Source organism: Enhydra lutris, unplaced genomic scaffold, assembly GCF_002288905.1.
Source record: "Enhydra lutris kenyoni isolate GAN:26980312 unplaced genomic scaffold, ASM228890v2 scaffoldscaffold17, whole genome shotgun sequence".
In the NCBI taxonomy this organism is placed as follows: Eukaryota; Metazoa; Chordata; class Mammalia; order Carnivora; family Mustelidae; genus Enhydra; species Enhydra lutris.
In genome coordinates, this window is record NW_019154101.1 from 38,510,259 (window position 1) to 38,530,708 (window position 20,450).

The 20,450-nt window shown below is 38.7% G+C and overlaps 1 protein-coding gene across 1 annotated transcript in view; it reads right to left on the bottom strand.

Moving 5' to 3' along the window:
* LOC111147730 (EPM2A, laforin glucan phosphatase) overlaps positions 1-19,510 on the bottom strand; it is a 119,258-nt gene extending 99,748 nt beyond the window's left edge. The window contains exon 1 of the mRNA XM_022503951.1: positions 19,173-19,510. Coding sequence (XP_022359659.1) covers positions 19,173-19,473 — 301 coding nt within the window. The 5' untranslated portion in view covers positions 19,474-19,510. The remainder of the gene's footprint in view (positions 1-19,172) is intronic.
* Positions 19,511-20,450: the final 940 nt, after the last annotated feature.

A 20,450-nucleotide genomic window follows, 5' to 3' on the forward strand; every position in this document is an offset into this window, starting at 1 on the left:
AAAGGACTAGTATCCAAAATCTATAAAGAGCTTAGCAAACTCAACACCCAAAGAACAAATAATCCAATCAAGAAATGGGCAGAGGACATGAACAGACATTTCTGCAAAGAAGACATCCAGATGGCCAACAGACACATGAAAAAGTGCTCCATATCACTCGGCATCAGGGAAATACAAATCAAAACCACAATGAGATACCACCTCACACTGGTCAGAATGGCTAAAATTAACAAGTCAGGAAATGACAGATGCTGGCCAGGATGTGGAGAAAGGGGAACCCTCCTACACTGTTGGTGGGAATGCAAGCTTGTGCAACCACTCTGGAAAACAGCATAGAGGTTCCTCAAAAAGTTGAAAATAGAGCTACCTTATGACCCAGCAATTGCACTACTGGGTATTTACCCTAAAGATACAAATGCAGTGATCCGAAGGGGCATGTGCACCCAAATGTTTATTGCAGCAATGTCCACAATAGCCAAACTATAGAAAGAAACTAGATGTCCATCAACAGATCAATGGATAAAGAAGAGGTGGTATATATATACAATGGAATACTATGCAGCCATCAAAAGAAATGAAATCTTGCCATTTGCAATGACATGGACGGAACTAGAGGGTATTATGCTTAGCGAAATAAGTCAATCAGAGAAAGACAACTATCATATGATCTCCCTGATATGAGGAAATGGAGATGCAACGTGGGGGGTTTGGGGGGTAGGAAAAGAATAAATGAAACAAGATGGGATCGGAAGGGAGACAAACCATAAGAGACTCTTAATCTCGCAGAACAAACTGAGGGTTGTTGGGGGGAGGGGGCAGGGAAAGGGTGGTGGAGTTATCAACATTGGTGGGGAGTGTGTGCTGTGGTGAGTGCTGTGAAGTGTGTAAACCTGGCGATTCACAGACCTGTACCTCTGGGGCTAAAAATACATTATATGTTTATAAAAAAATTAAAAAATTAAAAAACTTAAAAAATAAAGTAAAATACTTTAAAAAAAAGAATCAGCACAACTATTTTATGATCTTATGATACATAGGATAAAATAAGCATCCATGGTATTATCAGTCAAAAATGTCTACATGAGTTTATTGAAAAAAATAATTGTGAAAGCAATCACCAAAAAATCCAATGGCAAGATTTTTGTAGGTGATTTTTAACTGGTTTTAATTACCTACCTTAAAGTAATTTGCTTACATCTGAGCAAAATTAAGCTATCTAACACTTCTTCCAAATGAAGCAGAAGTTCTGGATAAACTGCTTGCTGTCTTAGAGTGATTATCCTCACATTTATGTCATTAAATCTTTTTTAAACGGATGGTAACTTTTTCAGAATTGTTTTGGGAGATAGGGAGCGCACAGGATGAGAAAGTGGAGAGATAAGGTTGGGAAAGAATGAGATTGTCATTTAAACCCTTTTCTTTGAGATTGTATACAAACTACAGAATTACAGTAGAATACAAGTGAAATACTGCCACCCAGTGGGATTATAACATAAATAAAATCTTCAAATTTGGAAAGATGAGAATTTCCTATCAATTTTCAATTGGAATGAAAGAGCTTAATAATGTTCAAAGTACTTTCAAATATACTATTCATCAAAAATAAAATGCAGGGGTACAGATGGGAGAGGTGTGAGTTACATCTTTTCCAGAGTCTAAGGTTCTAGTCAATTAAATGACTTGACAGAATCTTATGTGTATTTAGCAGCAAAGCAAGCACTGGAGCCCAAGACTGCTGGCTCCCAGTTCACCGCTGCTTACACCAGGTAGCCCCTCCTAAAGAGCCTTTGACTACTCTCATCTAAACACTGTATTTCAGAGAAGAGAACACTGAGACTCAAAGATTATCAAGGCTTCTCCAACATTTCCAAGGCGTCTCGGGAACATAGCTTGATGCAGTACCCTACTGTCACAAAAATTCTTTGAAGACTTGTATTTTTCCTTTAAAAATTCCTGTGAGGGGATGCCTGGGTGGCTCAGTCATTAAGCATCTGCCTTCAGCTCAGGTCATGATTCCAGGGTTCTGGGATCAAGCCCTGCTTCGGGCTCCATGCTCAGTGGGGAGCCTGCTTCTCCCTCTTCCTCTGTCTGCCACTTCCCCAGCCTGTGCTCTCTCTCTCTCTCTCTCTCTCTCTGTGTGTGTCAAATAAATAAATAAAATCTAAAAAAATAAAAATTCCTGTGAGGTTTGTGTTCTATTCTGTATCATACACATGTCTCCTTCAATCTGAAGTAATGTGTTTGGGTTTTTTTTTCTCAAATGTCTTTTAGAAAAAAATGCTGCTTTAAGACAATGGTGCATTTCTATCCTGGTCTACAAACTCACAAGTCCAGAACCACATTGAAGATGGGAACACAGAGGGTATGAGTATACCAATTTGAGACACCTCTAAAGTGCCTTTCTCAAGTTCATTCATTCATCAAGTATTTAATGAACACCTGCCAAATGTTAGGCATTGTTTTAGATCATAGGACATGTTATGATAATAAACAACTGAGTTATCAGGTGGCATAGAAGAGCAAAGGTTTTCTTCTTGCCCACACTAGAGTTCACTGCAGACTGGCTAAGTAAGGGTCATTCCTCACATTTTCATCATCTTCAAGCTACGACCATCAGTCAGAGCAGTCACTACTTGGAATATCAATAGTAATCTCTTGGCAGAGAGAAAAGAGTGCAACAAATCAACAGGAAGTGACATACATCATTTCCTCTTACATATTATTGACCAAAATAAGTCGTATGACAAAGATATTCTTCTTCAACAGAGCAAAGAAGAATAATACACCCACAGGGAGAGGATGGGAACACTGGTAACTAAGAGCATGTCACACCCCAACTTTTCCAAATATGCTGAGGAAAGGTGATTCTGGGTAATGTGGAGAAAAGAGGTAAGATCTCTCCATATGCCAGATGGGAACTCAAGCAATTTTACTTAAACGATAAAAGAAAGGGTTATCATAGAAGGCTAGAGGACTTGGAATGTGTAGGCATCAGACATGTGAGATCTACATGAGTATGAATTAAACAAGTAGACAGAAAGGTATTCAGAATGTTTGTAACTTTGACTTACGGCTCTAAATCCCAGTACTAACATAGCATTTTTATCAATAAAAACTCAGGAAAGTTGCCTGTGTCCAATGAAGGATACCACATCTGATCAGAAGCAACATGTCAGGGTTGCTTGATGTACATATAAATATAAATGATGCACATATAAATATGTACATTATATGATGTACATATAAATAAAACGATGGGGTTTAGGGCCTCACAGCCAAATGTACACAAATTACATCTAGGATCAACACATTAGTTGCCTAACTTAAATCTACATAAAACTCACCACCAGTTGGGGGGGAGGGGTGATAGAGACAGCATATGCACTAGTCATATATATGACCAAACTATATTAGTTCATTAAACTCTGGGTTGTTTTCATAGCTTAGTAGGACATACTCCATCTGGAAGGGCGAATACTATTCCTTCCCTCTACTAATGCTGGAAGGTTAAATCTCTGACCACAGGTTCTAATGCAAGCCTTCATACTGAATCCAATCAACACTGATGGCCTCAGCAGCTGCTCAAAAAAAAAGAAAGGGATCTTTCCTACAATACCACTAAGGGACCATGACAGACACCCATGGAGATTAAGATACTAATCCCCTGTATATCCCTAATCCAAAGAAATAGGTATGTGCATGTGTGAGTGTTTTGCATTAATTTGGTTTGGTTTGGTTTACATAGATCCAATAACTTTACATTATAGAATCAATTGTCGTACTTAAAAATTGTATAATAAATACAAATTATTTGAAGAAGCTACCTCTGATTAGTTTTCATGTTGTTCCACCAAAGCCAATGGAATAATGTAGATGGTTCATTGCAGACGTAAGTTTGCCATAGTTGTGACCGATATCGAAGAAAGGGCAGAGCACTATCAAAGAGCTGCATGAAACAGGGCAAAAATAAGAGTCTGGGTGGCTGAAACTTAGACTGTTTTCAGGAAGTGGCAGAAGTGCAAACAAAAGTAGGTAATTGTGAGGAGGCTGAAAGGCCATAGTAAGAAGTTTAGATTTATTTTATAGGAAATAAGAACTCGACAAAGAATTCTTAATTGCACATGTGACATTATCCAATCTGTATTTTAAAAAGAAAATTCTGGTAGCAAGGTGGAAGAAGGACTGAATAGAGAAAGGACACAAAGGAGTTAGATCATGTAAAAGGCCACTGAAATGCCAAGGAAACAAACCATAACTGAGGCAGCAAGATGAAAATAAAAAGAGGTAGTTGGGGGTAGGTTGGGGGAGAACTGAAATAGTTCAGCTTACAGAATCTTACAGAGACCTCCCAAACCAGCTGGTTATCAAAAGCACCTAGGGAAACTGTAAAATTCTTATTCCCTGGCCAATCCCAGAACTATTAAATCAAAATCTCTTAAGATGTAGACTAGGAAATGCTTGGCATACCTCAGGGATTCTTCAAGCAATCAGCCCAGCTGAAGAAGTTATGCTTCCACACACTTGAGTGACTAAGCTAGTGTCTTTACATCAGGAGCACAGAAAAAAAAAAAAAAAAAGCTTTGTGAAGGTTTATCAGTAGTTGAGGTTTTGATATATTCAGCTTACAGTACTAACAGGACACCCAGATGAAAAAGTCGTATAGACAATAGAATGCATCAGTCCAAAAGAGAGATTAGAGTTAGGGCTCGATCATCACAAGATTGGAGACAATCCTTCAAAGGAAGAATGTAGCTTGAGATAAGAGGTGATTTAGGGAAGAGGCTCAAAGAGCACCTACACTTAATGGTAGTGCACAAAAAGATGAACTTGGTAGTAGGGTTGGCCAAGGAAGATAAATGTATTTAACAGATAACTCCATTAAATCACCATTAAACCATATTGCCTTACTTGTTTACAACAAAGTAAAGTACTATACAAAACCAATTCATGCATTTCAAGGTAAAGGCTTCCATGTTCAACCCAAGTTAGGTATGTCAGCTGCCTACCCTAGTTTCCTACGGCCCATCCAAGTGTTATCTATATAGCCACCAGAGGAGAGTTTTAAAACACATGGACTCTTAAAATGCAGCAACTGAAAGGCAAATAACCCAATTAAAGATGGACAGAGATATAAATAGATATTTCTCCAAGAAGATATACTCACAAATGGGTATCCTCTGGTTGAAATATGACCAATAAGCACTGGAAAAGATGTTCAACATTATTAGAGAAATGCGAATCAAGACCATAATGAGATACTTCACACCCCTGCAATGGCTAAAATTAAAAATGCAGGCAATCACATATGTTGTAAAGGATATGGAGAAACTGAAACTCTCATGCAATGTTGGTGGGAATATAAAATGATAGTCACTTTGGAAAACAGTTTGACAATTTGTCAAATGATAAAACCAAAGAATTATCATGACTCAGCAATTCCACTTCTGGATATATATCCAAAAGAAGTGAAAACAAACAAAGAAATAAAAAGATGTAAAAACATGTCTATGCAAAAGTTCATAGCAGCATTATTCAAAAAGTGAAAATAACCCATATGTCCCCCAACTGATGAACACATAAATGGAATGTGGTATAGCCATATAACGAATTATCACTCAGCAATAAAAGTATGAATGAAGCATGTACAGTCCGTTACAAGGAGTCACATGTTATATGGTTTCATTTATATGAAACATTCAGAACGGACAAATTCATAGAGACATTATTCATAGAGACATAGAGTACATTATTACATTTGCCAGAGGGCAGGGAAGGGAGAAATGGGGACTGATTAGTAACAAGTACAAAATTTCCTTTTGGAGTGTAAAAACGTTGGGTAATTCATGTTGACTTTGTGACTATACTAAAAACCGCTCAGTTTTATGCTTTAAGGGGCTGATTTTTATGATATGTGAATTATATCTCAATAAAACTCTTTTTGAAAGTACATATTTCCAGCCTCCGTTTTTGGAGATTCTGTAAGTCTGCGACTGACCCAAGAATCTGTATGTTTTTAAAAGATATGCTAGTGACTCCCAATTAGGTGATCCTAATGCTCAATCAGGTTAGGGAATCACTGGCATATCTAGAAAATTCACTAGAGAGTTACCTGAGTTACATTTGAAGAAAAAGAAAAGATGCCAACAGCAGTGGTCCAAATGAACAAAGCAGTGAGAGAGGCCTCAAGAAAGAAGGTCCTACTCACCACCCCATAAGCATAACCCCCACCCCCCACCATCTCCTGTAGTCCCCTTCCCCACCTTCCTCCCATCCCCACCTTCCTCAACCAGGGGCCTGACAGCACTCTCCCTCAGCACTCCTTTCCCCAAAACCCTACAGTTCAGCCACCCATCACAGGACTCCAGAAGAGTCCTACCACAAAAGAATTAAACACTTAAATGCCTTTGAATCCCCAGACTTTGGCTTTTCCCTGGTCACTTTAATAAAACAAGGATTCTCACTCATAGAAGATCAAGTCAGAGCACCAATTTCCTCTTAGATTCACATCAGACAAATCCTTAGGAATAATTGTGTTGCTTCAGAAATCAGCAAGGGAGACAAACCATAAGAGACTCGATCTCAGGAAACAAACTGAAGGTTTCTGGAGGGGAGGGGATGGGAGGGATGGGAGGGATGGGGTGGCTGGGTGGACAATGGGGAGGGTATGTGCTATGGTGAGTGCTGTGAATTGTGTAAGTCTGATGAATCACAGACCTGTACCCCTGAAACAAATAATACATTATATGCTAATTTTTTAAAAAGGAATAAATGTGTTGCTTTTATTTTCATAATTACAGAAAAAAATAACAAGGGAAGGTCCTGTTTTTCTTTAAATACCAAGTTTAAAATACTATCCCCTCCATAAAGACTTCCTCAACCTGTCTCCCATTCCTGATTACCGGATAAACTTTTGCCACTCCACTGTATACAGAATTTCAGATTGCTGTTACAATCCTTCCTTGATAAAAAGTCTTTTTTCTCATCTAGAATACAAATCTCTTACACGCAAGAGCTGTGAATTTTTCATCAGTGTTTCCCAGTACTTATCACAATGTCAGGTGGATAACTGAATCTCATGATTGTGTATAAAATGAGTTGATCAGATGAATCAAATACGTATTCTGATTTGTTAGGGTGCCTAAATGAGGAATGGAAAGTTATAGACATCCTTTCTCAATGGCTAACACCAAAATAAGGTTTTAAGTAATAGTAAAATGTGAGGTTTAATGAGCTTAATACATTTTTATTTTCATGGCATTTTGTTCACCTTTGTAATAGCAGAGTTCCTAAGAGTTCCCTTTTTTAAAGTTTGATTTGGGTTATATCTCTCCATATTCCTCACACCTGATTAGATTGATTCACTAATGAATTCTAAGCAAATCTCTCTGAAAAATAGTAAAACCTCTTGAACTTCAATTAAAAGACATCATCAAGTGAAAACTGCAGATTCAAATTTCTAAACAGATTAAGTAAGTAAAAACTGAAGCCTTTGCAAAAATGTGTACATAGCTCAGGGGTAAAGTGCTTTTCTAAAAAAATTTTTATGGGATACTCCTTCATTGCAAATAAATGTGAAGTACCACCAGAAAATGATAAACATAAATAAGCCAATGACAAAATCTTATCAATATTTTTAGTACAAAATAATCATTACTCCCATTTACAAAGAATGTTCACGTGTATTGGCTCAATGCTTCCTCATAATTATTCTGAACTAGTAAATGTTAAAGCAACACTTTAAACCAATGTCTTTTTGTATCCCACACTCAGAATTTATACAACCTCAGAAATCAATAGGTGATATTTAGAATAGTTCTGAATCTAAGATCATGGAAATAGTAGTGTAACCCCCAAATATAGTTTTCTGTATATGGGAGTTCAAAATTTCTCCAGCTCTGGAATTGTTCTGGGTAATTGTTGTCATACTCATCAAACAGATAAATTTTTAGAGATTTCAATCAATAAAGAAGGTAATAAATTGATAACTTATGACAAAAGACATGAATTTAAATGTCATATTAACTTTTGCCAAAGGTACTAATAGTTCATAAAATCTATAAATATGACATCCAGAAATGTTGGCCATCATGGGTGAAATGTTGATAAAATTTTTCTTTGCTCACAGCCATAATATAGAGCCTTTTACAACTAAACTGAAAAGAAAATGATTTGATAGTAACCATTCCTCTAATTCTCTATGGTTTAATTAGCAAAAATTCAGGATCAAGCTCTGTGTTATGTTAATGTGACATTATGATTTAACATTTAAAAACATGAAGGTCATAGAACTGAAAATGTCAAGCTTCTCTTTCAGTGTATATTGGCTGTAATACAGACCTGAGCTAGATGGACAGAGCCCAGGATCCACCATCGGAGCAGAAAACAGAACACTGCCAGGTAACAATATTTAAAGTTGAGGATGATCTTGGAATAATAAAACATTTTAATGAGCTTGCCTGTTTGGAAGCCCTGGCACCAGTGCCGGCCCAAAGACACAGAGCTATCTCTCACACCTAGCGGGAGCTCAGCAAGTCAGACCTGACCAGCCAGCTGAGCCCATCTCGTTCACAGAAAGTTGAAATCTTCTCAGACTTGTCTCATCTCATTAAGCTATCCATCCATTCTCTGGCTTTCTACAAATCCAATTTGTAAATCTTTCCCTCATTCACACTTACATCCCAAATCCTCATGAGCATTATCTTTACACAAAGAAACATATTTAATGAAGTATAAAATCTCCACTGTATGCATTTTATCTTTCAATTAAACACCATAAAATACATTATACTTGTTTAATGCCTTATCCAACTGATTATTTTGTCTCCACAGGAGCACCAAATAACATCGCTAAGTTCGCAGTTGCTTTACCACCTTTTGAAAAAAAAAAAAATGTTCCTAATTTTTCTCCTTCCCCACTATGTGAGCATGCAACAATATTTTCTTTAAATTTTCCTAAAATTAGAACCTCATTCTGCTTCTAGGGAACACGAACAGATCATCTAAAAACAGCAAGCACTTTCATTTCCGCTCCCATTAACTCTCTGGCAAATGAAGGAGGATCAGGTATGGGGGGAGATGGAATAAGAAACTGCAGTAATATCTAGTCCTGGATTATTTTCCTCTGCCTGATACAACTGGTTTTGATCCAAGAGAGGTAAAACATGCTTTTCATTTTGGTTTGAATATCCTTCTTGATGTTGTTAAAACTTCAGGTCATTTGGGCTGATATAACACATTCAATGAATGCTCCTAAGAGAAAGGAGTGGAGAGGAGGGAAGAGAGAATACCAAGAGAAGGATCCTTTGGAGTAAACAGTCTCCATTCACCTCTCCATTTTTTCTCATTCTCTGTCAATTCCCTTCTCACTGATGATACAGAGATATCCTGGATCTTACACAGCCAGAGTGAACTCCTTCTCATCTATGAAGTCTTTGATTTAGAGTTTGTGTATGGAATATGAAAATTCACTCACCAAATTGCCATGCCCTGCCTAGTGCCAAATCATGACACCTGCCTAAAGGTGTTTCCCACAGCCAGTGTTTCCCACAGGTTAACAGTGTGTGGACTTAGGATATTTGCTAAACCTCTCTCGGACCCACTTTCCCCATCACAAAATGAAATCATCATACAGTAATTTCAGCTGACCAAGAACAGTTAAATTTCATTTATCACAATTTTCAGTCAGAATTTTTCATTCAACAGTAATAAACTATTACCAAAATAAATCTTTCTTTCTTGACCATGTCAAATGTCACTCTTTAAAGTTTTCTTTATACTTGTCATTCATAGCTCATTAAGTTATTCTCGTGTAACTCTCGATTAGGTCCCTCTCTTTATATTGCCTTTTTAATGATTCCTTTGAGTGTAGTAAGCATAGCTATGTTCTTGAAAGACTCTCACCTCATAATGGATAAAACAAAGGACTAAGTTTGTATTTAGGAGATCTTTCTTCTAGTCAAAGTTTATCCAATTAATATTGAACACACATCTCTTAACTATAAGAAACAAACTGAGGGTTGTTAGAGGGGAGGTGAGTGGGGGAATGGCGTAATTGGGTGATAGGCCTTAAGGAGGGCACTTGAAGCGATGAGTACTGGGAGTTGTACACAACTGATGAATCAATAAATTCTACTTCTGAAACTAGTAATACAATATATGTTAATTAAACTGAATTTAAATTTTAAAAGGATTAAAAATATAAAAGAATTTTGCAATTAGACAAAGAAAAAAGTTACATGCACTCTATCCACAAAATTCAGCTGCAATGTGGATTATATCACTTATGCGGTACATGTCCTTCTATCCTCCACTCAAACCCACTCTACACCAAGGTACAGGGCAGCTGAAGTAGAAATGGGTAAGGCAAATAATTATTGGGAGGTTGCAGCAAAATCTAGAATATACCGGCAATGCTGGTATAGTTTGGGGTCAGTGTATGAATTAGTCCAATTTTATATAAAACTGCTGCTGCTTCTAGGAACATAAACTACCTTTAAGATCAATAAATTTCATCAATTGTTGGCTATCTTAAAGTCATAGCTACTACTTTGTTCTAGGCACTTTATAAACTAGTCCTCATAACAACCATAGTGTGGTTATTAATCATCCCTTTTAGAAGATACACCCAAGGAAAACAACCTAATTTTAACAAGAAAGATATAGATTAGACTGTGTATGTGTGTGAATGTGTCTGTGTATGAATATATGTACATATATATATACACACACATATATACAAATATAAATAAATAATAAAATCAGGAATTCTTTTGCAAAATTATAAAAATATGCTGGAAAAATACCTACCTGCAAACTTTTAAAAATTAGTCCAAGACTTCTTCTCCTGCCTATAAAAGTAATAACTAAAAAAATGGCACAATGTATGATATAATTGTTTTTAAATGTTGAACAAAAATCAGCATAGGACTATAATCTCTGAGAGAAGAAAAAGAAACAAGGTGAACAATATGAATGCCACGGATTTCTGCCTGTAGAGAATTTCTGAACCATGATGCAGGAACAAGATTCAAAGAGAACTCAGTGGTCTCAGTAACTGAGGAAATAGAAATCCAAGTTTGGGGAGAATAGGGTGAATTGGAATTTGTAGGACCAAATTTCAGAAATGAAAAATCCCTGAAGAGAAAGGTCCATGAACTTGCATAAATGTCTCTTAGATTCTTTAGCTTCATACCAATCTGTGGATGCATAAGATGAAATTTGATAGAGCCATACAAAGAACAAATAGCAAGCCATACAAAAAACAAACAGAAGAAATTTCTGAATATTGTATGCCAAAGAATTGGCAGAGTTCACACAGAACTGGGAAACATTTGCATTTCCATCAGAATGAGGAGATCTTATTTAATACATGGGGCATTTAAAAGAGAACACAGAAGGGTCATTCCTTAGTAGTAGAGCTAAATTAGTCCTACAGTAAAAGCTACCATAGATGTGTCCTTATAAACCTTCAAGATAAACTTCAAAAGTAACAAACTTATCCACAATAACTGCCAGAAAAAAGATTCCAACTCTAAAATGAAAAACTACAATATCCAACATCCAAACAAAAATGAATAGATATGAAAGTTGATTTCTTTTCTATGTATCAGTGATGAACAACTGAAATCTACAATCAAAAAGGTTTTAAATATGCCATTTAAGTTAGCACCCTCCCCCCGCAAAAATGTATAAATTTAACAGAACATGTACAGGATCTATATGTGGAGAACTACAAAACACTAATGAAAGAAATCAAAGATCTAATTAAATGGAGATGTACTCCAGGTTCATAGATTGAAAGACTTGATATGGTTGAGATGTCAATTTTTCTGAACTTGATATATATATATATATATATATATATATATATATATGTACATATATATATATATATATTCAATGCAATCTCAATCAAATCACATTATTTTGTAATATCAACAAACTGATTCTACAATGTAAATGTAAACACCAAAAAGACCCAACACAATACTGAAGAAAACAAAGATGGAGGACTCATACTACTACTATTTCAAGATTAGCATAAAACTACAGTAATCAACACACTGTGTGACATGGGTAAAAGAATGAGCACATAGATCAGTGCAAATATCTAAATTTTAATAAAGGCCCATCAAAAAAGGAAGGAAAGAATTTTCAACAAGTGGTCCTGGAACAATTAGATACTCATAAAAAAAAAGAAAAAAAGAAAAAAAGAATCTAGACACAGACTTTGTATCAGAGATAAAAATTAACACAAAATGGATTATAGACTTACATGTAACACACAAAATTATAAAAAGCTTCTAGAAGATAACATAGGAGAAAAAATAGATGACCTTGAGTTTAGAAATGAGATTTTGATTCAAAACAAAAGGCATAATCCATTAAAGAAAAAAAATGATAAAATGGACTGCATTAAAACTAAAAGTTTTACATTGTAAATAACACTGTTAAGAGAATGAAAAGACAAGTCTCAAACAGTGAGGAAATATTTGCAAATCACATATCTCTTTAGATCTTGTATCCAAATATTCAAAGAACTCTTAAAAATCAGCAATAAGAAAACAACCTAACTAAAAAGTGGAAGAAAGATCTGAGCAGCCAGTTAAAAAAAGATATACAGATATACAGATAAAAAGACGCTCAACATCATGTATTTTCACAAATTTAAAAAATCAGATACCAACCACCCAACTGTAAGAATACTTAAAACCCAAAATCTGAGCAAAATCAATTGCTGATGAGAATGTGTAGCAACAGGAACCCTCATTCATTGCTGGTGGGAATGAAAAACGCTATGGCCACTTCAGAAGATGGTTTGACAAGTTTCTTAAAAAGCTCAATACAGTTTCATATGCTCTGGCAAACCCATTCCTAGGTATTTACCCAACTGATTTGAAAACTTTAAGTTTACATAAAAACTTGCCCATCACTGTAGTAGCTTTATTCATAATCACCAACTGAAAGGAAGTATGTGTGTTGTGGGGAGGAGTAATCTGCTGAGGTTACAGCTTTCCAGATACACGGGACACCCACGGGTGACACTGCCAATCTTCTCTCTCCTCCCATATTCCACTGGATGCAAATGTGATGACTAGACTGTTGTCTTGAGGAAAAAGCCAAGAAAATGCAATGACACCTCTCCAGACATCCATGGGCTGTGGGCCATTACCATCACCATCTCTCTATGTACTTTTTATAGCAGAGATTAACCTTTATTTGTTTAAACAACTGTTTGTTGTGTTTTCTGTGAACTTACAGCCCACCATATTCTAAACTGCCCCTGAAACAGTCACTTTTGGGAGGAAAGTGTTCCTCCCCTACTTCAAAAAGTGTTTGCTGTTGGAAATACTCATGGTACTCCCACCTCCCTGGCAAGAATGACTGGGTTTCAGGAAGGTAAATTCCCATTTCTCCCACGCATTTTCCTAACTAGAGCTGTCAGGGAAGAATTTTTTTTTTTTTTCCTTCTCTGGGTTTGAGTATGTAAGCCTGGAGCTCCCTGTTGGGAAGTCTACCTTGGTAGAGTCTGCTTGAGGGAATGAGGTCAGTACCAGAGTAAAGCAAACCCACAGGGAAGAGAGACAGCTGGAGCGCAAGCGAGAGCAGAGAGGTTAAACTCCATGTTTCTTTTAGTTTGTTTCTATGAGTTAATAATAATTTCTCTTTTTTAGACTGGTTCACCCTCCATTTCTATTACTTGCAATCAAAGAGCCTAGGCCAATATAACTAATGTGCTTTTAAACTGTGAGATGAGGTATGAAGAAAGGAAGAGTACTATGAGAAAGATTAAGGGGTGAGTTAGGGAAGACTACTAAAAAAGCAACAGGTAAGAAGACCCCTAACAAGCACACGGATGCCAACCTGGAAGAGATTGCAAGGAAAAGTTTCCCACATGCCTCCTTCTGGCCCACCGTATCCTCAACATGAATTCAGTGTGCTCTAAACATAGGAGGGAAGGGTTTTCCTGGAAAGGGCCCCGGGCGTATGAGCTAGAGATCTAGGTGAACAGATCTTGAGATGTCTGTGGATCTACCAGTAGAGTTGAAGGTGAAGAAGAAGAAGAAGAGGAAGAAGGAGAAGAAGAAGAAGGAGGAGAAAGAAAAGGAGAAAAAAAAAAAAAAAAGAAGGAAAGAAAGAAAAGGTAACTCCATTTAGGAATAAAATCTGCTAAAATATATTTCCCCATAGTAAAGTTTCATTTGCTTGTTTGTTTTTACTTTGCTAATGGTAAGGACCTGAAGCTCACTGACTCCCCAGCCTCACACCCTAAAGAAGGAAATCTGCCAAACTACACAGTATCCCAGGCATGTCCCCCCACTTAGAGGGGATTTGGGGTAAAGATAAACAACTTAAATAAGAAACCAGCACAGCTGCCTATACTAATCAACATATATTTTATTTATAAAAATGAATGGTCATCCATATCGGATAAAGGGCTAGTGTCCAAAATCTATAAAGAACTTAGCAAACTCAACACCCAAAGAACAAATAATCCAATCAAGAAATGGGCAGAGGACATGAACAGACATTTCTGCAAAGAAGACATCCAACAGACACATGAAAAAGTGCTCCACATCACTCGGCATCAGGGAAATACAAATCAAAACCACAATGAGATATCACCTCACACCAGTCAGAATGGCTAAAATTAACAAGTCAGGAAATGACAGATGCTGGCGAGGATGCGGAGAAAGGGGAACCCTCCTACACTGTTGGTGGGAATGCAAGCTGGTGCAACCACTCTGGAAAACAGCATGGAGGTTCCTCAAAATGTTGAAAATAGAACTACCCTATGACCCAGCAATTGCACTACTGGGTATTTACCCCTAAAGATACAAACGTAGTGATCCGAAGGGGCACGTGCACCCGAATGTTTATAGCAGCAATGTCTACAATAGCCAAAGTATGGAAAGAACCTAGATGTCCATCAACAGACGAATGGATAAAGAAGATGTGGTATATATACACAATGGAATACTATGCAGCCATCAAAAGAAATGAAATCTTGCCATTTGCGACGACGTGGATGGAACTAGAGGGTATCATGCTTAGCGAAATAAGTCAATCGGAGAAAGACAACTATCATATGATCTCCCTGATATGAGGGAGAGGAGATGCAACATGGGGGGTTAAGGGGTTAGGAGAAGAGTAAATGAAACAAGATGGGATTGGGAGGGAGACAAACCATAAGTGACTCTTAATCTCACAAAACAAACTGAGGGTTAATGGGGGGAGTGGGGTTGGGGGGGTGGGATTATGGACATTGGGGAGGGTATGTGCTATGGTGAGTGCTGTGAAGTGTGTAAACCTGGCGATTCACAGACCTGTACCCCTGGGGATAAAAAGATATTATATGTTTATAAAAAATAAAATTAAAAAAAAAATGAATGGTCATCCAAGGATTGTCCAATATTTAGGGAAAACTTACAGCATAAAAAAAAAAATTGCCCATAGAGAAAAAAAGTTAACGCAAGACAGAAACAACTTTTAATGAATTCTATCTAATGTCATCGGAAAGATTCAGGTATTAATTGTATCCATACAGGAAGAACAAGCAGCTATGAAAAAAAGAAAAGGAATCAGAGAATAACAGAAAAATGCAAAAGATTAAAAATATGATTGCCAAAAGTAAAAAAAATCCAGTGTAAGGACTAAATGATGGAATAGCTAGTATTAAAAATCAAGCAGTGATCTGGGAAACATTGTCAGGAAAATTCATCCAAACACAAACCATGGAAAATATAAGAGAAAAGAGATACTCACATGTATGCAGAAGGTAGATTATATGGCTAATAGCCATTTCAGAGGAAAGAACAGAGAAAACAGGGGAGGAAATGAAATAATAAAATATCTCCCTGAGTTAAAAGAAACAATTACTGAAATTGAAAGATCCAACCCATTGTCAAGTGATATAAACAAGAGAGACTCAGATACATCCTGGTAAAATAATTTAAGGAAAGGCTGTCTTCAAAAGAGGGAAGAAAAAAACAGATTGCCTATAGAGGAATGGCTCAGTTTGGCATCACAGTTATCCATTACAATGCGTACTACAAGGTACTGCGGCAAAGGTTTCAAAGGGAAAATTAATTTGAGACTAGAATACCAAAGGATCAGTCAAGTGTGAAGGCAAAATACAGACACTTTCAAGAAACTGAGAATTCAGATATTTTATCTCCCATTTACTGTTTCTTCAAAATTATTTTAGGATACAACTCAACAAAATGAGTAAGATATTTAAGAAAGAGGAAGACATGGCATCCAAAACAATGTAACTAACCTGGGAGTTCAATTAAAAACAAAAAAGTCCCAGAGAGTTGAGCTCTGAACGCACTACATCAATGAAAATTAGAAAAAGAATCCCAATTTTTCAAGGCAAAAATTTTTCCAAAAAATGAGAAGTTTGCATTCATCAAATACTGCAGTCAAGCTAGGAAATTCTGATGATCAATGTGCTGCTTCTGGTGTTTAAAAAAAAAAAAAAATTACCTAGAAATTTTACACAAGTTGTAGAAGAACATTACCACCCAAATATGAAGTAAAACAAACCCGGGTATCTTGACACTTACAGCGTTAAGGGAAAAGAATCCCTTCCCTGTGTTCCAAGTCACAGAATTACATTTCCTTTTTTATGAGTCTAATTGCACTACTTGGTTCTGCAATAATTATTTCCTAATTGTAACAGTAAAGATAACGATCACTAACACTTATTAAACACTTAATGTAAGTCCTCTATTAATTCTTTTAGATTTATTAGCCAGCTTAGTTCTTTCAAAGACAGCACAGTAGGGCTGCCTGGGTGGCTCAGTGGGTTAAAGCCTCTGCCTTCTGCTCTGGTCATGATCCCGATGTCCTGGGATCCAACCCCCCTTCTGACTCTCTGCTCAGCGGGAAGCCTGCTTCCCTTTCTCTCTCTGCCTGCCTCTCTGCCAACTGTGATCTCAGTCTGTCAAATAAATAAGTAAAATCTTTAAAAAATTAAAAAAATAAACAAAGACAGCACAATAAAGTTAAGTAACTTGCCCAAGGTCACACATGGATTGGTGAACACAGGCATTCTGGCTCCAGAATCCTTACTCTTACACGCTGACCATGATGCTTCTCATAATGCTCTTTAACTTACCATTTTTAGAATCAACTTATCAATCCAAAACAAGAAGGAATAGTAACAATTATAAAACACAATATAAATTATATAAAATTTACCAATAAAGAGAAAATAACCAAGGTAAGGAGAGGGAAAAGAATGTGTGTCAGCTATTTTTCTTACCTTCTTATACAGGGGTAACTTTCTGCACAGTACAATTATTATAACACAGAACTTTCTATATAATAGCAAGTCAACAATTATACATAGATAACTTTTATATAAAATAATAATATAAAAACCAGCAGGGAGCAGAAAGATAATGAATTTAAATTCCTCACATTTCACAGCAAGTATGATGGTTAAATTTATGGATAAATAGCTGCTGTCAGTATATATTGTCTAACTTTAATTTTAAAATGTTATATATAATTTATTTAGAAACTCAAAATCTAAGAACAGAAAAGTTACACGTAATACATTAAGAAATAGCAATAGAAGCAAATTAATTAGAACTTTGGGAGGAATATCAGAAAAGCTAAAAACAGAAAAGGAGGAGAACTAGGGAGGGGAAAGTCCATAATTTTTATTAAAATTAGCAGATATTTTATTGTTAAAAATATTATGTAATACTATTAATAAAAGTTGTATCCTGTAAAGAAGGGCATAAACTGGTAAGCATACCCCTCCATTCAGGCACGGTAATACAAAATGAGAATAAATGCCACCCGTTCATAAAACCAAGTGGAACAAGGATAATACACAAACGTATTACAGAATACTCATGTTCTTTACTGATTCTTTGTTTCCACACCGTTAGGGACTAAATGGCCCATTTTTGTCACATAAACTTCTAAAGAGACATTCATTTCATCAGCTTTAGACAACTGTTGATTACACCTACTCCAATCCTCTACCTTGCACACCACATTTAAAGAAAGAGTTGTCTAAATTCATACCTCGCTGGGGGAGGTGGGGAGGGGGGTGGTTTGGGGACGGAGTCTACACTGGTATAGCCTTTTGAGGGTAAAATTTCGCAGTCCTTATTGAAATGTAAAATATGGCCACACGCTGACCTAACTAGTTCACCTCTCAGAATCTACCATACAGCAACACTCCCAAATACTCAAAGGTAACTCCATACACGGACTTTCAGTGAAGCTACTACTGTTTAGAACAGAGGAAAACGAAAACCAACCGAATGTGCACTAGTCAGACGCAGAATATTTTGTTGCCTTTTAAAAAATAAAATGCACCTATATGGAGTGACGCTAAAAAGTATTGGCAACATATCGTTAATCAAGAAAAAGCAAGATACAGAATCATATATTATACAGTCTGTGCGTGAGATAGATACATGATAGGTAGAGACAGACACGTACTGGGCAGAAGGCAGTGGAGGGAAGAAGTTTTTACCTTGAAATTTGATTTCTTTTTTTTTTACAACTAGCATATATTGTTTTTATATCTTAGGAAATCAGAGTATATCTCAATAAATTAAAAAATCCAAAAGGAGAAAGACTCAATGTCTTTGCATTGGTTCGCTCTCAGATCTAAGGAAAGAAAACCCCATACACAAGCACGTGGATGAGGGAACAGGGCAGCTTCACCCGTTGGGTTTTTTCTTAGGGGACGAGGGGGTAAACGGGGACGCCGAAACACTAGGGCAGAGCTCAGGAGAGAACCCGTGAGCCCCAGGGCGGGCCAGGCGGCCAGGTACTCGCGCGGGGAGGACGGGTGCCCCGGGGCGGGGGTCATTTAGGAAACCGGGCCGCGAAGCCGACACGCCAGGAAACACCCCGGGAAGTGGGCGTGTGGGAAATAGGGCGGAGGGTCAGGGAGCGAAGGGGCGGGCCGGCGCGCAGGAGCCCAGCAGGCATCTAGGGACGCGTCCCGAGCCCGAGGCGCGGCGGGCTGCCACTGTTTGGCCCGCCGGAGCGGCCGGGGAGTTCGGGGGCAGCTTTCGAAGCCGGGGAGACGGGCAGAGCGCGCGGGGAGCGCGCAGCGGGCACCGGCGGGCGCCCCAGGCCGAGGCCGAGGCCGTAGTCCCCGGGGCGCGCTCGGGTGGGGACGCCAGCTCCAGTACCTTCCCAGGAGAGCTCTCCTCCGGGTTCCCGCTTCAGGAACTTGTACCAGAACGTGTCCACGCGGCCCGGCTCCGCCCCGTCCTGCGCCGCCTCCTCGGGCGCCAGCTCCACCTCCCCGAGCCACAGGCCGGGCTCCTGCAGCGCCAGCGCCCCCGCGCCCGCCGCGGTGCCCGCAGGCCTCAGGCGCACGGCCCCGCGCGGCTCCCAACGCCCCAGCTCGGGCCGCGACCCCACAACCAGCAGCTCCGGCCCGGCCCCGGCCACCGCGGGCGGCACCACCACCCCGAACCGGAACCGCATGGCGGCGGGCGGCGCAGCTCCGGGTGTCGGTGCCCGGCGGCCGGCGGACGTGGCCCGAGCGCGAAGCGGCCGCGGCGATTGGGCGGCGGCGCGGGAGGCCTGGTCGCCAGGGGCCGGGGCGCCGGCGGGGACACGTGCGAGGCTGCACCTTTTTTGGGCTGCATCACGCGGCCTAGGAGCCGGGCCTTGTCCAGCTCGGGGCCTGTGGCGACGGGAAGCGGGCGCGGGACAAGTGTCCTCTCGCGGAGAAGGACGCTTGCTCGGGCCGGTCGCCTCTTTCCGCAGCGCGGCTCTGCGGGGCGGCTGGGGACGCGGCGGAGGCGACAAAAGGGAGTCTAAACGGGTTAGGAAAGGGAGGAAAACAGCCCAGAAACCCTGCGATTTTACTGTCATCTTTCCCAAAGACTCGAAATTATGTGTATATGGGTCGTAAAGAAAAGTGGCGTGACATTAATAGTGAAGTTGGGGGAAGATCCTGGCCGCGGTGTCTGGAGAGCTCCGGCCCTTAAACAGGTCCCTTACGCTGGGCCTCCGGTTTCTTTATCTGTAACGTGAGGGTATAAAATAACCATCTTGAAAGACCCTGCTAACTCCGAAGGTTTCTCTGGTTGGTGGAAGAGATGCCATTCAGAGCCCAGAGCTGATGCAGAAAAACACTGGTTACTTTTCCCTTGCCTAGTCCAATTCGATGCCTGAAATGACACAGGATCGCTTTCATTTTTTCAAAAAATGTTCTATTTTTAGTATATGTAAAATGCGTTTGGAGTAAATACTTTCGAGTCCTTTTCGAGGTAAAACAATAAGGACCATAATTCTATGATTACAAATGTGTGATATAATTTTTTTTTTAATGGCATAAAAATAAAAAATGTTTAAAATTTGCTTTCAGTAAACCAAATACTTCTGTGTTAAGAAATACAGATTTATAGCTGTTTGGTCAAAAGGAAAAACCTATTTACATGGGTGGGGAGAGGGCT